We start from the raw sequence: 18,134 nt of genomic DNA on the forward strand, positions 1-18,134 counted from the left end.
GCAACAGGCAGCTGGAACTCTTGTGTACAGCTGGTGAGAATGGAACAGATAACGCCACTTTGGAAAGACATCTGGCAGTTCGCTGTGAAGTTACATATACACTTACCGCAAAACCCAACAATACCACTTCTAGGTATTTACTCAAAAGAAATGACAACTTGTGTTCACACAATAACCTGTACATAAATACTTACAACAGCTTTATTCATAATAGTCCCAGACTGGAAATAACCGAACTGTCATTCAACTAGTAGATGGATAAGCAAACTGTGGTATAGCCATACAGTGAGATATTACTTGGTAATAAAATAGAACAACCTACTGATACAAACAATATAAACTTATATTGCATCAGGCTAAGTAAAAGAAACCAAACTCAAAAGGTTATATACTGAATGATTCCATTTATGTGACATTCTGGAAAAAGCAAAACTATAGAAACAGAGGAGATGGGCGGCTGCCAGGGGTTGGAATGGGAGGAGAAGAAACCTACAGAGAGGGAACATGAAGGAATCATTTGAGGGTGATGGGACTCTTATGTATCTTGATTATGGGGAGTTTACATAATTCTATGGGTTGGTTAAACTCATAGAATTATACATTTAAAAGGGTAAATTTTACTGTATGTAATTATTATTCAATAAAGCTGACCATCCCCTTCTCCAATCCATTATTCAGAAAAAAATTCTTCAAGAGATTTAAATTCATAGTCAGGGTTCAAAGATATTGTTGGAATAAATAAATTTGAATCTAGGTTTGAAATTTGAAAACAGAATCTAGGTTCTGTTATTTAAGTTTCAATTTTTTTATATGTAAAACTGGAGATAATAAAACCTACCTTGAAGAGATATGAGTTTTAAATGTGATAATATATGGTGAGCGCCTAGTATAGGGTTTAGCACATGATCGAAATAAACACTTATTTAGTGTTATGTGTCAGGCATTGTACCAGGCACTTTACAGGCATCTCATTTAGTCCTCACAACTCTGTGAAGCAGGTATTATTCTCCATTTTCAAAGTGGAGAAACTGAGGCTCAGAGAAGTTCTGGAACTCGCTCAAGTTTTCACAGGTAGTCAGTGGCTGAGCCAGGTTCCAAGTCTAAAGTTAACATTACTAATTAATTCTGTGCCACTTATGAAATCTTAATTTCAAACATCCCACTCTACAGTGTCACTTCTATCCTCTAGCACACTTCTTCGATATTTTTATTTCAGTGATTTTTTGAACTCATTGAGAGCACCAACTTCCACTGACCTCACCACTTCTGAATCACCTCTACCCTCATGTTCTCACAGAGAGAGAACTGGTTATGTTTGGAATAGGTTGAATTGAGTGTCTCTGGAACATTCAGATGGAAATGTTTGGTAGGCAGTGTGAAGCTTGGAGGACATGTATATGGCCGAGACATGAATTGATATAAGCATGCGGGTATTGATGACGGTTGAAACCATGAGACAAGACATAATCATCTTGGAGGGAGCATAGAGTGGGAAGCACCAACATTTGGAGAACAAATAGAGAAAGGGAAGTCATGAAGGAGAAAGGGAAGAAATGATCAGAGAGGTTTAAGAACTTCATATTTTCACACAAAGTCAAGAGAATATTAAATGTCTCGAGATAGATGGCATCACATTGTCAAATATAGCAGAGTTCCAATAAGATAAATGCAGAAAAAATATCAATAAGACTTGGCAAAGGGCATACCATTGGTGACCTCAGTAAGTTTTGTTTCATTACGTAGTGGGGGAAGATGCCAGAAAGCAGTGGGTTGAGGGATGAATCAGAGGTAAGAGCCACCAACGAGCATTCTTGAGGAGTCTGAATGATTAGGAGAGGAGGAAGATTGGAAGTTGCTAGAGGATAATGTGATCCTAAGAATTATATTTTAGGATGAGAGAGACATGACCTGGGAAAGAATCCAGTTGAAGAGAGGCTGAAGACACAATTGGAGAGGAAGATTATTGAGAGTGTAAAAGGATAAGGTTAAGGGCTCAAAGAACTGACTGACTTGAAAGTGAGGACATTTTACCCTCTGAAACTGGAGGAAGGGTGGCATGTGTGGGTGATAGTATAGGGACATATTTGGTGGCATAATATTTAAGGAGCTCATGTCAGGTATCTGGAAGGAATCAAGGTTGTCTGCTCTAAGTGAAGAGATATAAAATGAGCAGGGCTAATGGAGAACAATGAAAGTGTAGAAGACCATTGAGAAGATTTGACAAAGGACAAGTGAAAGAACTTGTGGACCTAGCAAAGGGATGCTGGAGACCTTAACTTTGTGGTATGCTCCTATGTGAGATTGAATGACCTCTCCCAAGAGCTCATTCACCCAGGTGCAGACTTGAGAAAGCAGATTCTGGGATAGATTTCACTGGGTCATTTCAGAGGCTGGATGATGGACAGGGAATCAAAGGGGTTTAGGAGCAAGCCCAGTAAGGGAATGAGCTATAAGAGAGCAGCGTTTTTGTTTAAGGTTATTGAAGTAAAACCATTCTAGGTGATGACAATATCAGGGTGTATCCACAAGTGTGGTGGCTGATGTGGCACCAGTAGAGGTGAGAGCCACGGGCATGACACTGCCCAGTTATGGCTAGGTTGTGGATGGGTTTATCTGCCTGGCTATTCCAGTTGCCTGGGATTATGGCAGAAGCTGGGCTGGAGAGGAAGACTGTGAGGAGTGACTGGGAGGTGAGGAGATCAGAATAAGTGAGCATTGTGGGGTGGGGGCATGAGCCTCAGGAAGATGAGTTTCATGGATGTTCGTCACTGACAGGCATTTTGCCAAGATCTTTGCATATATTTTCACATTTACTCTTCATAACAACACCACCAGTAAGGCTCTATTATTATCTTCCTTTTGCAGATGAGTGAAACAAAATAGAACTTTGAGAGGTTTGGTAAGTTTCTGAAGACCACACAGCAAAGCAGTGGTGGAGCTTTATGTGATGGAGGAAGAACAGGGATCTGGAAGGGGCAGTGGAAGCAGATTCCCCTGACCTTGTGAGTGGGCGAGGAGTGTGGGAATGGCATCCTCCCCAGATTGGGTGGCAGGGCAATGGTGTCCTCAGGGTCCAACCAGCTTTATTTCCAGCCAGAAGGAGAAAAGGACCACATGATATGATTATTGTGATACAGAGCAGCTGTCAAGGGAGAGGCAATATGGGCTGATGATATGGGAGTGGAAAGAAGACAGTGGAGGGGGACTTTCTTTGTTTAGTGACAAAGGATAATAGAGTGAGAGGCCTGGTTGAAGAAGCCTGCTATAAATATGTTAACTTTGGCACAAGTTGTTTTGGTCCTGGCCCTGGCTGGGGCTCTAGGAGGATTCTGGCTAGCCTCAGCAGGGATCATACCTTGTAGAGAAATGTTATGAATGTGGCCATATCTGGAGAAAGGCGTGTCCCTGATTGGGGGAGAAGCAGGCTTTTCTTTTGGTGCACCTGTTACTGAGCAGCAGTACCAGAGCCTTTGGTGGAGCTAAAACCCAACTACCTAAAAACAAGCAAACTCTGGTTTGTAGCATTTACCGGGTTCTGTGGTATGAATACTCCCACCATAACTGACTTCAGGTTAACCACATGACCTCACTAAATGCAAAGTTGGAAGCAGGCGCAGAATCAGGGTTCTTGGTGCGGTGCACTACAGCATGGACCAGTCCAATCTTAGACCCACGTGAGTAGCAGAAGTGTCTTGGTTATGCAGCACCCACGAACATTGTGATGGGGGCAGGCTCCCAGTGGGACTGGGCCTTGTCCTGGTTTCTGAATGTAGTGTGGCATCATGAAGAATAAGATGTGTGTGACTCATTCATAGAATCACCGTGATTTGGGGGACTGGGTCCCAGTAGGATGGATTGGGAGGAGACCATGCAGCTTGTATGAACTGAGCAGGACTCAGCCATTTACCCTGTGCCGTCTGTAGACCCTCGGGTTACAGGTCTGCCTTTGGTCCTACCATGGCTAGTCTGTTCTAGACAGTGACACTTTAGATCTATAAATTTATGGTAAAAATCTGATGCCTTCTCCCAAATAATTTCCTTGCCAAGTAAGTTTGAAAATGATTGCCATCAAGTTAATAGAACTTTAATCATCCATGAAATTCATCTAGGCGAATAATTTATTTTCATCTATAAGGAAAAAATATCCTTTGTTCTGCAGGAACCTTAATTATTAAAATATTCATGCATATTAAAGAATGACTTTAGAAAAGGAGATAGTGGTAAAACTAGCAGAAAAGTAAGCCATGACTGAAGATAGATAAAATCAGTCTGGAAATATTCCCCTCATCAAATTGAAAGGGTGTCAAATACAAACCAGCGTGCTTTCTGGTTGCATGTTTCTAGTCCGTGCACCCCACGTGCACAGGCCACATGGTCTGGATTTACAATATGAGGCAGACTTTCCCGTGATGGCATATGTTAGCACGCAGACCTCCTAAAGTAAGTTCACATCTCTACGTCTCATGAAACATTTGAAAAGACCACGACATTCACCCCTTTGCGGGTTGAACCACATAATCTACCTCATGCTTTTGCATTATAACCATCAAGAGGCAGAACATTTTCCTTTTTCTTCTCATTCAAGTTGTCCGTTGACCTATCCCTGGCATTCTGGGAAATTACTGTATGGATCACAGCTCAAGAGAGGAGGAAGGAGAAGAGCCATTTCACAGATGATAAATGCTAGGTCCTGGTACCTCATTAAAAAGGATAATGAGTTTTATGATTCTTTCTCCAGGAAAGAGAAGGCGCTAGTTGTGCTACCTCTGGAGATCATCAGTCTGTGTGGCAGATGGTGCTTCGTGGGTCTCACAATGGCTTTGCATTTCTAGCTTGGTTTCCTCCTGCTGCAGAGTCGCAGTACCAGTTTGAGGCTCATCAAATCCCAATCATATCAGATTTATTGACTTATTTTGCTACTCTTCCTAGCCTTTATTTATTATTTATATCCAAGCTATATTATCCGTCCCCTCATATAAAAGAATTGACCTTTCAATGGAAGGGAAAGTTAAAATAAAAATGGAACCATTAGGACATGATAGGGAACAGGAAGTTGGGAGATGGCTAGGCACCAGAACAATTATTTGCAGCAAGAAACCAATGAAAAGGGTAGCTACTATAGTTAAGCCAAAACTCTAGAATTGTGGGATGAATGGCAATAGGACGGCAAGCATGCTTTCCACAGGCCTTCCCCTGCATGGAGGCCCTTACCTGATAATATGGATGCAACAGCTGCAATGATGAAGGACACAATGACACCAGGTCCTGCCATTTCCTTGGCCACCAGGCCAGATACCACGTACATCCCAGTGCCCACACAGCTGCCAACGCCAAGTGAGATGAGGTCCACGGTGGTGAGCACCTGGGCTAGCTTGGTGCCATGTGCTGTGGTGGCCCCTGTTCCCTCCAGCATGGACTCTACTGGTTTGGTGCGCAGGATCCTGGAGTGCATGGCATACCAGGCAGCCCCCCACTGCACCCGCCGGGGGTCCAGGGAGGCCAGGAAACCACTCATCCTGAGTGGTATGGGTTCCGGTGAAGGTCAACTGATGGAAGAGGGCTATGGAAGCCTTAGTGGCTGCTTCTGGAGCTCATTTAGTGCGCAGGGATCTCCCTTTTAGGAGAGGTCCAGAGAGATCCAGAGCAGCCTTCTCCTGGGCATGAATATCTGCAGGAAAAACACAAGGAAAGAGATGAGACTAAGTGGGGAACAAACCATGACTCAGAGGCATGCTGGCAGAACTGGCCTATCCTGTTTACTCATACACAGGAGCGTTGCATTTTCTCCTTTGTGTCCCCTCCACTCCTAAACAACAGTCTGTAGTTCGCTCTGTGTTGCATAGTTGTTCAGAAGAGGCTGGTCTGCATCAGCACACTGCCACTTGCTTCTCTGGGACCTGGACTAAGTTCCTTTACTTTTCTGTACTATGCTTTCAATTGTACAATGGGGATAAGAAAGTCAGCCTAATGTTTATGTGAAGATTAAATTAGATTATGTCTAAAAAAAGCTTAAGACAACGCCTGGAACATGGAATGTGCTCATCTGTCCGAACTCTAAGAACTTTTTATCTGGCTTGGCCAAGACTTGGTCTGTGATTCTTGGGCATGCCCTTTGAGGGACACAGCATCCTCATTTTTTACACAAGGATGTAAAATTAGCTCTAGGACTTGTTTTGGAACCTTGCTCTCAAATGAAATAAAAAATGTTTTTCTTTGTTGTACACACCCAAATATATTTTTAATGTTCATATTTTAGCCTAATAACCAGAAAAATACAAATGAATACAAATCAAGACTAGTAAAACATGTCATAATTACTTTAAAATTTCTTAGCATAATGAATGATGGGCAGAGCTCTAATTTATCCATCCTTATTCATACAGAAGATACATGAATTAAGGTAACCAATAGGTTCACCATTATGAATGAATAGTGTAATTCAAGCTTTCGCTTGACCTAGTGAAACATGTTGGCGACCATTTTCTTGCTTTCAAAGACTGGGGATGGGAGAGTGCTCCTGGCATTGGAGGGTGGGCCCCAGAGAGACTACACATACAGGAATATCTCATCAGACATTTTCGTAGGTGAAAATTCTGGTTATGATGATCTGAACCTAAAACCTAACTCAGTTTTACATATAAACACATAGGATTCAGGGGTGGTTGTATTAATACACAATTTCATTGAATTTTTCAGGAACACAACTATAAAATAAATTGAAGGAAGGTTGTAATTTCTTTAGAGGAGTTCCTCTCCATTTTAGAAAACCAGTCCCCCTGTCTCCCGCCCCCCACCCCCTGCTGGGCAAGGCCACACGGTACTGCATCTCCCACGCTGCACACGCGCAACAGTCTACCATTTGGAATTGGCCCATTTTCAGTATTTCTTCATACAGTGCATGCATCTGACAGTTTCATTTGGACATGCCTGAGTGTTTACACACTGAAATGTGTTATCTGGAGGCAGGTTCTCCATGAGTTTTGCTTCAGGACATCAAAAGGAGTGTGGCACTCACTTATTACAAAAGAGAGGTGTTGGATCTGATAGACTTCAGAACTATTGTGTTAGATGACTTCAAAAGTTTTGTCAAGTTAGAAAATTACATGAAGCTACTTTCTTTGGAAGTCAGCAGCATTATAAACTTCTATAAAGGAAAATGTAAAGTACAGCTGAATATCGCACTATGCGGATAAGCCTGGGACATTTACATCTGTAATAAATACCAGCCCACATAATCTACCAATATTAATGAATACCACTTAGTACTTAATGTAACACTTGTCTGCTTCTAAAGCTTTTGCAAACACAACCTAATTAGGAGAATCATGTGAAATGCGGCAGTTTGGTTCACAGGAGTCGGGGGATGGCCCTACTGCTTAAATTTCCTCCTATCTTACAGTATTGCTCCATGCTGGGTTGCAAATCTTGACAACACCTTGAAATACCAGTCCAGTTCAATACCACTGTATATGCCAGAGTCATTTAAAAGCCTAGAGTGTGAGCAACATTCTTTTTTAAAAAATATTTCTACATTTGTGAGAAAAGGTGTCACATGCATACCAAAAGAGCTGCAAGAACGCCTGCTTTGCTTGAGCTCTTGAGGGGAATCTAATGCATTATCTGTTTAATTTCAATTCAGCCAGCCTATATTGAACATCTATTATGCACCAGACAGGTGTTAGGTTCAGGGGTGCAGAGACGTGGTACCTATTCTCACAGAGCTTCCCATGTAGAATGGGAAGTAAACCAAGTCGCAATGCAAAGGGGGGCTTGCTTTGTTTTTCTGAAAAGCTTTTTTTCCTATTACAAAAGCATAGCATGATTGTTGCAGAAAAAAATCCAATAATATAAGCGATAACATTCAGTGAGGAAAGACAAGGCATGTAATACAATACACAGGTAGAGAAACAGAACCAGATGGTTTCAGAAAGAGATTAGGGCTATGTTGTGGATTGAATTGTGACCCCTCAAATTCATATATTGAAGCTCTAATGAGCAGTACCTTAAAATGTGACCTTATATGGAAGTGGAGTCATTGTAGATGTAATAAGTTAAGATGAGGTCATGCTGGAATAGGGTGGGCACCTAACCAGTATGACTGTCCTTATAAAAAGAGATTTGGACACAGAGCCACACACACAGAGGACAAGGTGTGAAGATGAAGGTGAAGGTCAGGGCCATACATCTGTAAGCCGTGGATCACCAGGGGTTTCTGGAAAAGCACCAGAGGTTACGAGAGAGCCACAGAACAGAGCCTTCCTCACAGCCTTGGAAGGAACCAACCATGCCGACACCTTGGTCTCGGACTTCCAGCCTCCAGAACTGTGAGATCATCAATTTCTGTTGAAATCCACCCAATTTGTCATTCTTTCCTATAGCAGCCTTAGCAAATGAATACAGGCTGCAGAGGAAATCAGGCAGGGTAATGAAGGGGCAGGGGACTAGGGTTAGGCTCCTGACCCTCAGGAGCCATAGTGACACTGGCTCCTGAGTGCCAGGTGTCACTCTTCCTGCAGGTGGTCCACAGTGGAAAACAGGAGTGGCTGTTCTGGGAACCGAGTGATCATGACTGGGACAGCACGAGGAGAAGGATCTGAGGGCTGTGTGACAGCTTTACCTGTGTCCACTCATTTAATGCCTACAACAAAACTGCCTTTACAGATGAGGCAGTAGAGCTGGAAGAGGCCAGTCGCTCTGTGGAAGTCACGGGGCCCATAAAGTCAGAGCCAGCACGTGGCTCTGGGGCATCCACTCACGGAGCTCAGTCCTTACTCCTGGCTCTCCTGCCTGATGTGGGCAGGGTCAGACTGCTGAGGGTCCCTCAAGTCAACAGGAGGGGCTTGAGTTTATGCTACATACAGTGTGAAGCCACTGGAGGGTTTTATTTTGGAGAGTGACGTGACATGATTTATATTCTTAAAAGCTCATTGTAGCTGCTGTGCAAAGTTAACTGAGCCTGCACAGCCATCCCCGACCTTTTTGGCATCAGGGACTGGTTTCATGGAAGACAGTTTTTCCATGGGCAGGAGTGGGGTGGTGGGAGGATGAGGACAGGAGGAGGAAGAGCTCAGGGTAAGTTTTGCTCGCCTGCCACTCACATCCTGCTGTGTGGCCCCGTTCCTAACAAGCCATGGACCGTACAAGTCTGCAGCTGGAGGTTGGGGCTGGAGATCCCTGAACTGAGGAATCATGCCCAATGATAAGTTGGTCCCAGGATGAAGGTACAAGGTGCATGAAGTGCGCACCTGCTGCTGAGGGAGGCGGTGGTCTCCATCCTGGCTGCACAGTGGAATTTCCTAGGGGTCTTTCAGAAACACTGGTGCCTGGTCCCTACCCCAGAAACCCCAATTTAACTGAGGTGAGGTGTAACCTAGATACAGGGATCTGTTAGAGCTCCCCAGGTGATTCTAGCAAGACAGGGTTGGGGTCCAGTGCCCTACACCACCAGACATGGCTAAAATGCTGGTGTGGGAAGCCAGATATTGCCTGTGATGATGGATTTTATGTGTCAGCCTGACTGGAATTAGGGATGACAGATAGCTGGTAAAATGTTATTTTTGGGTGTGTGTGTGTGAGGGTATCTCTGGGAAAGATTAGGGTTGGAATTGGTAGGCTAAGGAGATGGCCCTCATCGGTATGGGTGGGCATTGTCCAATCCATTGAGAAGAAAAGGCAGAGGAAGGGTGAATTTGATGATTCTGCCTGAGCTGAGACTCTGTCTTCGCCTCTCCTTGGACACTGGTGTTCCTCATTCCCTTTAAAGTCAGACTGGAGCTTGACCACTGGTCCCTCCTGATTCTCAGGCCTTCAGCCTCCGACTGAGTTACAATGCAACACTGACTTTCCTGGTTCTCCAGCTCGCAGACAGCTAATTGTGGGACTTTTTGGCCTCCATAACATGGGAGCCAATGTCAACAATAAATCACCTCATATATATCTGTACACATATGTAGCCTATTGATTGTGCTTCTCTGGAGAACCCCAACTAACACATCGCCATTTTCCCCATGGGGCCACAAGTCCGACAGATCCAATCTGTTTCTCTTCCCGGGCAGGCAGCTGGGCCTCCCGGCAGCTGGGCCTCCCGGCAGCTGTCTCCTGCTGGCAGTGACCATGGATGCTATGCTGTCTGGAGGCAGCCTCTGGGATACTCATCCTGATCAGCCTTCGTCAGAAAGTGTCACAGGGACACTGAACCACGAACCAGGCTTGTTAGAGAGGTGGTGGCTTCTCTTTAATAGACAATTAGAAGCCATGGTGAAAAAAAACACAGAGACTCGAGTAGCACAAAAGTTGAGGGCAGCGAGGATTCCTTCCTAGCTCTGTTCCCTCGGTACAATTCTCCTCGGTGCTTGCTGTAGTGTTGCAAGCAGGGGCTTGGGGCATTTCCTGTCTTGGTCGGAAATCCACCGGAGGGGACAATATGTACAAGAGAAAACATGCTCCTAAGTGACTATTGACAATATCCATATTCATTACCCCCAGATTATGTTACTCAAAGATAGTTTTGGAAGCTCATTGCTGTTGTCTTTCCAAGATGAGCAATAAATGTGTGTTGTGCTTTCTCCAGCACTTTAATTCGAGTGTCTCAAAATACTTCACAGCTTTAACTAAGGAAGGCTTACAGGACCTCTGGGAGAAGACAGTCATCATTGTGGTGTTTGCTGGGGTGCAGGAGGGTTCAGCGGGCTCCAAGTATAATGTCGGTAAGAGCAGGTTCGGGTGAGGAGGAAAATAATTAAGGCTTAGACGTGCACTGAGGTAGGATTACTGAATTAGATTGGAGTCTGCCTTTGGAGGACAGGACAGGGAGGAAATGAAGGATAACAAAACAGTAAACAGCCCCCAATCATCATCCCTGCCTGATTTTGCAAATACACTAAGGGATTACTGAAATCCCTTTATGACATTCCTGGTGAGTAATTGTCCAGCCTTTGCTGAAACATCTGGAGCAACAGGGAACACTGGCTGGTAGAAGCAGCCTCTTCACATGGTTGGACAGTTATGATTGCCACAGAATTCTTCTAATCAGTGTCCCCTGGCAAACCGAGGTTACAGTTAGAGTGAAAGGTGCGAGCTGCACCTGGTGACTCAGGGTCAGGAGGAGCCTTCTGAGCCCCTTCCATGACTCCTGTGTCCTGGGGTCCTGTGCAGACCCTTCTCCCCTCATATGCTTTTCAGCCTCACTGTTTTTCCTCCTCTGGGCTGAGCTCCTGGCTCCTAGTTAAGGACACAATTCAGCAGCCAGATTCCCTGGGTTCAAATTCTGCCTCTGCCCTTACTAGCTAAGTGACCTTGAGCCAAGCCTCTGATGCTTCAGTGTTGCCATCTATAAAATGGCATAATAAGAGTACTGAGCTCGCAGGGGGCTGGTAAGGAGTGAAGGAGGCAGTACATGTGGAGCTTTCAGCACAGTGCCTGGCACAGTGTGCATGAGTGCCGTGGGAGCCTCATCTCGAACTGCCCTGCTCTGGCACCAGACCAGGTCTCCTGATTTCCAGAGGCTGACACCCTCTCCCGTCACCCCTACCTCCATAGGTAGTTCTCAGGGGACCCTTGGCCTGCTGCCCAGTCCTCATCCAGGGCTTTTCTCTGCTGAAACTCCTCCGAGTTTCTTCTGCTGCAGACTGAACACCCTGGTACTTCCTCTGCAAGGGACTCGTGCTTACCTTTCTCAGGTTTGCAGAGAGCAGCTTTCTCCCTTCCCCTTTTTTTGTCATCTAAAGGGGCATCTCAGCAGATTCGCTTGGGCCTTTGGGGGTTTCCTCCTCTCATTCTTCTACACCCTTGGCTTTTCTGCCCAAGATGTGGACACACCATCAGAGGGCTAGGCCATGGGGGTTCACTTACTGTTAGCACCCCATCCCTGAAGGCATGACCCCCTTCTGACCTTTATGCCTGCGACTAACTCTGCTGAGGTCCTTGCTTCTTTGCTCCTCTAGCCCTTCCAGGCTTGCCAGATATGGCTCTGTGTTTGCACCCCGATGGTGAATGTGCTTGCCTGTCAGTCACTAGGACTTTACACTGGTGGCCAGATCTAGGTCAGATGGGTCTGAATCTCAGGGTCTGCCCGGCCCTAACAAAACGCCCTAGGACATGGGATTGAGATCTGTGTCCTGGTAACTGTCTCCTGTTGTCCCCAGTTTCGTTCTGTTTCTGTACAGATTAGGGCTAATCCTGCTTATGGGGAAAGTCCTCATGTTTTTGAAGGCAATGAACATATCTCTTGGAGTCTCTATCTTTCCCAGACTAAACATCTTCGGTTTCCTCAGTGACCAGCAGTGTTGCATTGTTGAAGCTTCTAGAAGAGTCACATTCTGTTTTGTACTTCTCGGGCGGGCTGAAGTTTACCGCGCATGACGTTTTTGGACCGAGACAGAGTGGTTAGGAAGATGTCTTGTCCTGTGTATGTGTGCACGTGCCTCTTAAATCACACAAGGCTGGTTCCTGACAAACTCACTCGGACATATAACTGGCTTAAAGACCAGGGTTTCTGATTTTTCAGATCACTAATCTCCCCAGTCATATCTTTGTTAAGCATTTGATAGATCAAACCCATCTCAGGTATTTTTGGATCACCCACCAAATTACTTAACAATGTGTTAACCCTTTTATATTGTACATGAAATCTCAGATACAGCTGGCTTTGATTTGCTTGGAATGCCTCTAAAGGGGAGTTTGGATTTATGACGACTGAGTAGTTATGCAAAAGAGGTCATACCAATTCAGCTTCCTTCTCAAAGCTTGCTGTTTCTCTTTCTGTGTCCTGGGCTTCGGGCGAGAGGAGCAGCCCCTGCCTGACACACGGCACTCCCCCCTGCACAGGCCGGGAACAAGGGCTAGTGGAAATGTGCGTTGTGCCTCTTCTGTGTCTGCTTGGGAGTGGCATTTCCCCTGACTTTCCAACGGCTAAAGTAATTCAGATGACCAAGGCCACGGTTAACGGGTGGGTCGCATACCCTTCCCATAGCAGGCATTTTGGTCACATGGCAAAAGGTGAGGTTGTACACTTTTCTTAAACAGAGGATATGAATAGCTGTGATGATTATGTAACTTATCTCATTAAGCCCATGCTATGCACTAGGCAAGACAATTGTATTTTGTTTTGAGGCTTTTTTCCTTTTTTTTTCTGGAATGGGCACAAGTCTATGCATCTGAGGAGTAAACTTAAAGAGACTCTGTTGTGCTTGTTCCTGTACTTCCACAATTCATTCTGTAAAGATATAAACATCGGTTTCCTTTAATGACCAGTGTAAATCCAAAATTAATCTGCCCCGACACCAAGCAGCACCAAACAGTAAGCAGTCACTTTAAATTTATTTGCTTGAAATAAATAATTAAAGAGAAAAACCTTGTGAGGATTGATTGTTACCTAGTCTGGAACAGTATTTCTGCTTACAGAAGTTCCCCATTCTGCTTCCTTGTTTGTCAACACTCCAGGGGGTGAGAATATCATCTGTGTGTTTATTTGGCAGAAACTGTTGTGAAAACACTTTCAAGAGAATGCCTGGCATCTATCTACTGAGCGGGAGGAGCGAGGGAAGCTTGTTCAGAGATCTGGTTATTTAGCACTGAGACACTACCTTTGTCTTCCAACCCCTAAGCCAGGGAGGAAATCACAGCCTGACGCTTCCTTTCACTTTTTTCTCTCCCTCATCGCAGGCCCAGGATCTCAGGCCCCTGCATGGCATCACGTGTTATTCATTGTGCATTTAGTAATATAGACAAAAGTAACAAAAAAGCCCAGAGCCCAGGGAAAGGAAAACCGCCCCATTATCTGATTTCAGTGGGAAAGTCCTCTTTTAGAAGAGGCAAATCACACAAGAAAATAACTTAGCCTTTGCATGCCACTGTAAAAGATCTAAGAAATTCTATGAAATAAATCATTGCATGAAAGTATTTGACAAGTTCCTACTATGTGTTTGGCTCAATCATGGCTGTTGTGGCCATACCAGATATACTGTTAGATAGAGAATGTCAGGAATTTGGACACAAGGGAGCTTCAGGGGGTGTAAATGGCCTCTGGTTGTCCCTCGGGATTCTCTCTCGCTCACCTGCTAGCTGTGTCCTGGGATGCTGCCCGGCACGGCCTACATCCAAGGCTCCCTGGCCTTCTGGTTGGATTGGTCAATGGGAGGCACCAGCAGGCAGTTGGGAGGGAGGCTAAGTGTTTATCTTCAGCTCCCCTCTGCTGGGTCACTGTGTCCATCCACTAAAGATCATGGCTCCTGCCGGGTGGCCCTCTCCACACAACCATCTCTCTCTGAGTCCTGATTACACTTCTCTCCTTTTGCCCTTTCAGGCAGAGTGTGGTGCCTCCAGAAATACACTTTGCCTCATGATTGCTCTACCTGCACCTTTGTATAGTATAGTTATTTTTATCACACTTTCTTCAAAACACAAGATTTGCATGGGCCATCTGCCTCCTGCTGGAAGGCTGGTTGATCCATGGGGAAATCCTGGGGCTGGGAGGGATCCAGGACAACCAACCACACTGACTGTGTCTACGGAGACACCGGGGTTGACGCAGAACACTGAAGCTTAGACTCTGACTCTGCTGTGTGAACTTAGGTGAGTCTCAAAATCTCTGAGCTACAGTTTTCTCATCCAAAAAATGGAAGAAATAATAGTTACCTGGTAGAGTTGTCATCATTTAACAAGATGACGCTTGTGGATGCGGTTTAGAAACTACAAAGGAGCTTATCAGTGTCAGTATTGAAACAGTGACCAATGCCCTAAATGACGGCTGAGACACAGTGAGAGCCTTGACGATTAACAAAAATGGACCAAAAGGTGTTTATCCTGCTGGTCGTACCACCTGGTAGGACAGCGAGCCACTCATGTTAGGAAAACCTCTGGGCAGGAAGAATACTACAACAATACATTTTTGGTTCACACTTGGTTAGCCAGAAAAGTTAGCTAGAACATATTTCCTAAGCATTCCAGTTACTAGGAATTCTACTGCAGGCGACAGTTATTGGGAATTAGGGGGAGCCCGTAGGCCACTTCTAAAACACATGCAGATTTTTAAAGTTAACACTGAAAGGTGAGAGTGCCCCGTCATACAGTGAGCATATGACAGTGCATCCGGAGACCTCAGGCATTGCCCTCCGCTTTGTGACGAGCTAATGGTGAGGTCTTTAGTAGGCCACAGCTCACTGAGGATCCTGTTTTCTCTTTAAAAATATGATAACAACTTATGTTTTTAGTGCAACTCTACAGGTTACAAAGGGTATTCATATGTGATGCCTAACTTTTCACACAAAAATTCTTATCTCCCCACCTCAAGTGAGATCTGAGAGGCCATTCTGTCTGAAATAATGAAATCATGGGGTGTTTGAGATCACCCAGCACGGCACCTTTGTGGCACATGTAATTAATTCAAATGTTGCTCAGCCTCCAGAAGCCAAGCTGCACCCACTTGGGCAGGATGCCGACCTCAGCACGTCATCGTACCCCAGAGAGAAGCTCCGACTGCACTCCTGACATACTGAGGGGGGAGCACACTTTACTGAAGCCTTCCTGACAAAAACGGAGAAGTGCTATCCTATACCACACAGAAATCCCTACTACACCAGTCCCCTGTGGCTGCTGTAACAAATGATCACAAACTTAGTAGCATGAAATAGCACAAATTATTATCTTTCAGTCCTGAGTCTGCGGGGCTACGTGCCTTCTGGAGGCTCTACGGGACGATCTGTTCCCTTGCCTTTTCCAGCTTTGGGAGATTAGGGGCAGCCTGCATTCCTTGGCCTGTGGACCCTTCTTTGTCTTCAGAGCCCGCATCGCAGCATAACATCTCTCTTCTCTGACCTCCTGCCCCCTTTTGCTAATGAACCTCCTGACTATCCCAGGCCCAGCTATTTAATCCAGGATAATCTCAAGATGTTTATCTTAATCACCTCTGCACAGTCCTCTTTATCACGTAAAGTAACAGATTCACAGGTCCAGGAGATTAAGACAAGGACATCTTTGGGCACCATTATTCAGCCTGCATACCTATTAAGAACCACTCTTTAGACATATCTCCCTTTGTATTTCCATACTCTCTGGCAAACTTCCTCTCTCTTTTCTTGAAAAAAACTGGCTCAATTTTTCTCCATACCTTCTCTCCAAAATTCTGTCCCTAATAGAAAACAAACAGATAAACAACCCCACCCCACCCCACCGTTGGCCCATATTATATCTACCTACTGTTCCTCAAGAATACCTTTTATAAAGTAACCCAGTCAGCTACCTTCCCATGAGCAGCTCTGGAGCCCAAGCACTGAAGTGACCTATCCAAGGTCACACGCCAGGTAATGGCAGGTCTGCTGACCTCCATGCTTTACTGCTCCATTTTATGTCTTCTTTTTTTCTCCTCCATAATGTCTCACAAAACAGCTAAACACACCTCTGAAGACAGGAAGCAAAACAATGCCAGCTCTGTGAATTGTCTCTTCTCGTGTGGACCCATAAACTGCCACAGATTGGCAGAGAAGAGCTCAGTGAGAAGGCCTTACTGCTTCACTTCAAAGAAGGCGAACGAAGCTGCCTGTGTTTTCTATGTACAGTATCACTCTTGTGTGAGGCGTGGAGTGATCCCCAAAACAAAATTAGGTATCTGCCTGGTTGTTTATGTGGTAATGTTCCTTTAAAATATATTTTCCTCTTTAGAGCTGAGGGAAGGCCCAGGGTGTTTAAATATTCCTCAAGGCTCTTTCTAGTGACTTGGCCTCATTCAAGGAGTGGATTTTCTTCATTCCAGGAGTGTTCTGAATGCTTTTATTCCCACAGTTAACTAGCTGGCTTCCCCAGCATTGCTCGGGAAAATCCTTAAGTAGGTTCATCCCTGAAGCTACTCTCCCTGCATGTGCTAAGTAGAGTTGCCCATGTGAGGGCTCCCTCACAGACCAATAACTGCAGTTTGAACACCTGACTTTTTGCCTTTGGGTTTGAATTCATATTTGGAATTACTTTTATTTTCTCTGCTCATTCTGTCTTAACCCATGTTCAAGGCCTCTTTTGAACTTTGGATTCAGTTATTCTGGTGATTGGCCGCCTGCCTTTTTGAGATTCCTTCCACTGCCCCCACAAGATATTTCTACTATTTGTAAAGGGTCTGCATTTTAAGTCAGGTAATTTAAGTAGACCAAGTTTTGATAATGGCCATTTTTTTAATGTGATACAGCAATAAACAGACAAGTGGACAGAAGCTTAATTTTATTGATGTAGGTTAGTATAGGCACTGCATGAACTTTTGGTTCTGAACAAAGCTTGACTCCACATAACCAGCCCCACTCTACTCTTGGTTAGTACTGTTCTCAACACACACCGTCTGCTTTAATGAGCTCATAGCACCTAGTAATGTCTGGCACCACGTGTGCAAGATGCAGAGAGAAGAAAGAGAAGGCGGCCCGTGCCCACTGGGAGCTCCTGGCTGGCCAGGAAGATAGGCACGGCAATGAAGTGGCCATCCAGTGGGATTCAGCAGGTCTCCTTGCTCACCACGATGATTTTACTTCTTAGCCTTTCCTTTTTTTTTCTGTTTTTCTCACCTTTCCCCACTCCCTATCATGAAGCTATTAACATTTTCATACTCTTTTGGGACTCAGTTCTGTCCCATCTGTCATTAAATGTGTGTTAACCACAGGGGCCTCCCTTCCTGTGATTTCCTATGGGGCCCCCAACTCAGCATAAATTAAATTGCCTTGTCCAGACTGTTTCATGCACATGGACTGGGCTCTCCTTAAAACTCTCCAAATGGTTTTGTACCACAAAGAAGATGAAATCCAGATTCCTTGCCCTGACCTAGAGGGCCCGACACATTCTGGTGTCTACTTCATCTCTGAGTTCATTTCCTGCCATCACCCCTCTTGGTTCAGCCACACTGACCCCCTTTCCGTTCTTAAAGCACACTGAACTCTTTGTTATTTCAGGGACTTGGCACTTGTTTCCTCTACCGGGAATCTCTTGCCCTGCATCTTTGCATGTCTCTCTCCTCATGATTCTGGTCTCAGCAGACATGTCACCTCTGTGGAGACCTTCCTCTACCATCTGAGCTAAAAGTAACCCTGTCCTTCGTTCTCCTCCCCTCATGTTCTATCTATCTATCTATCTATCTATCTATCTATCTATCATCATCTATCTATCTG

General features: G+C 44.9%; 1 protein-coding gene and 1 non-coding gene across 2 annotated transcripts in view; both read right to left on the reverse strand.

Annotated features, from left to right (window-relative positions):
* The window catches only part of SLC7A14 (solute carrier family 7 member 14), a 106,263-nt gene that overhangs the window by 50,255 nt on the left and 37,874 nt on the right, over nucleotides 1-18,134 (reverse strand). The window contains 1 exon segment of the mRNA XM_036015728.1: nucleotides 5,212-5,668. Within this exon segment, the coding sequence (XP_035871621.1) occupies nucleotides 5,212-5,515 (304 nt within the window). The 5' untranslated portion in view covers nucleotides 5,516-5,668.
* Nucleotides 16,366-16,497, reverse strand: LOC114491213. Its single transcript, XR_003684018.1, has one exon. It is a non-coding gene; the product is annotated as a small nucleolar RNA SNORA75 (small nucleolar RNA).

This window comes from Phyllostomus discolor, chromosome 2, assembly GCF_004126475.2.
Source record: "Phyllostomus discolor isolate MPI-MPIP mPhyDis1 chromosome 2, mPhyDis1.pri.v3, whole genome shotgun sequence".
In the NCBI taxonomy this organism is placed as follows: Eukaryota; Metazoa; Chordata; class Mammalia; order Chiroptera; family Phyllostomidae; genus Phyllostomus; species Phyllostomus discolor.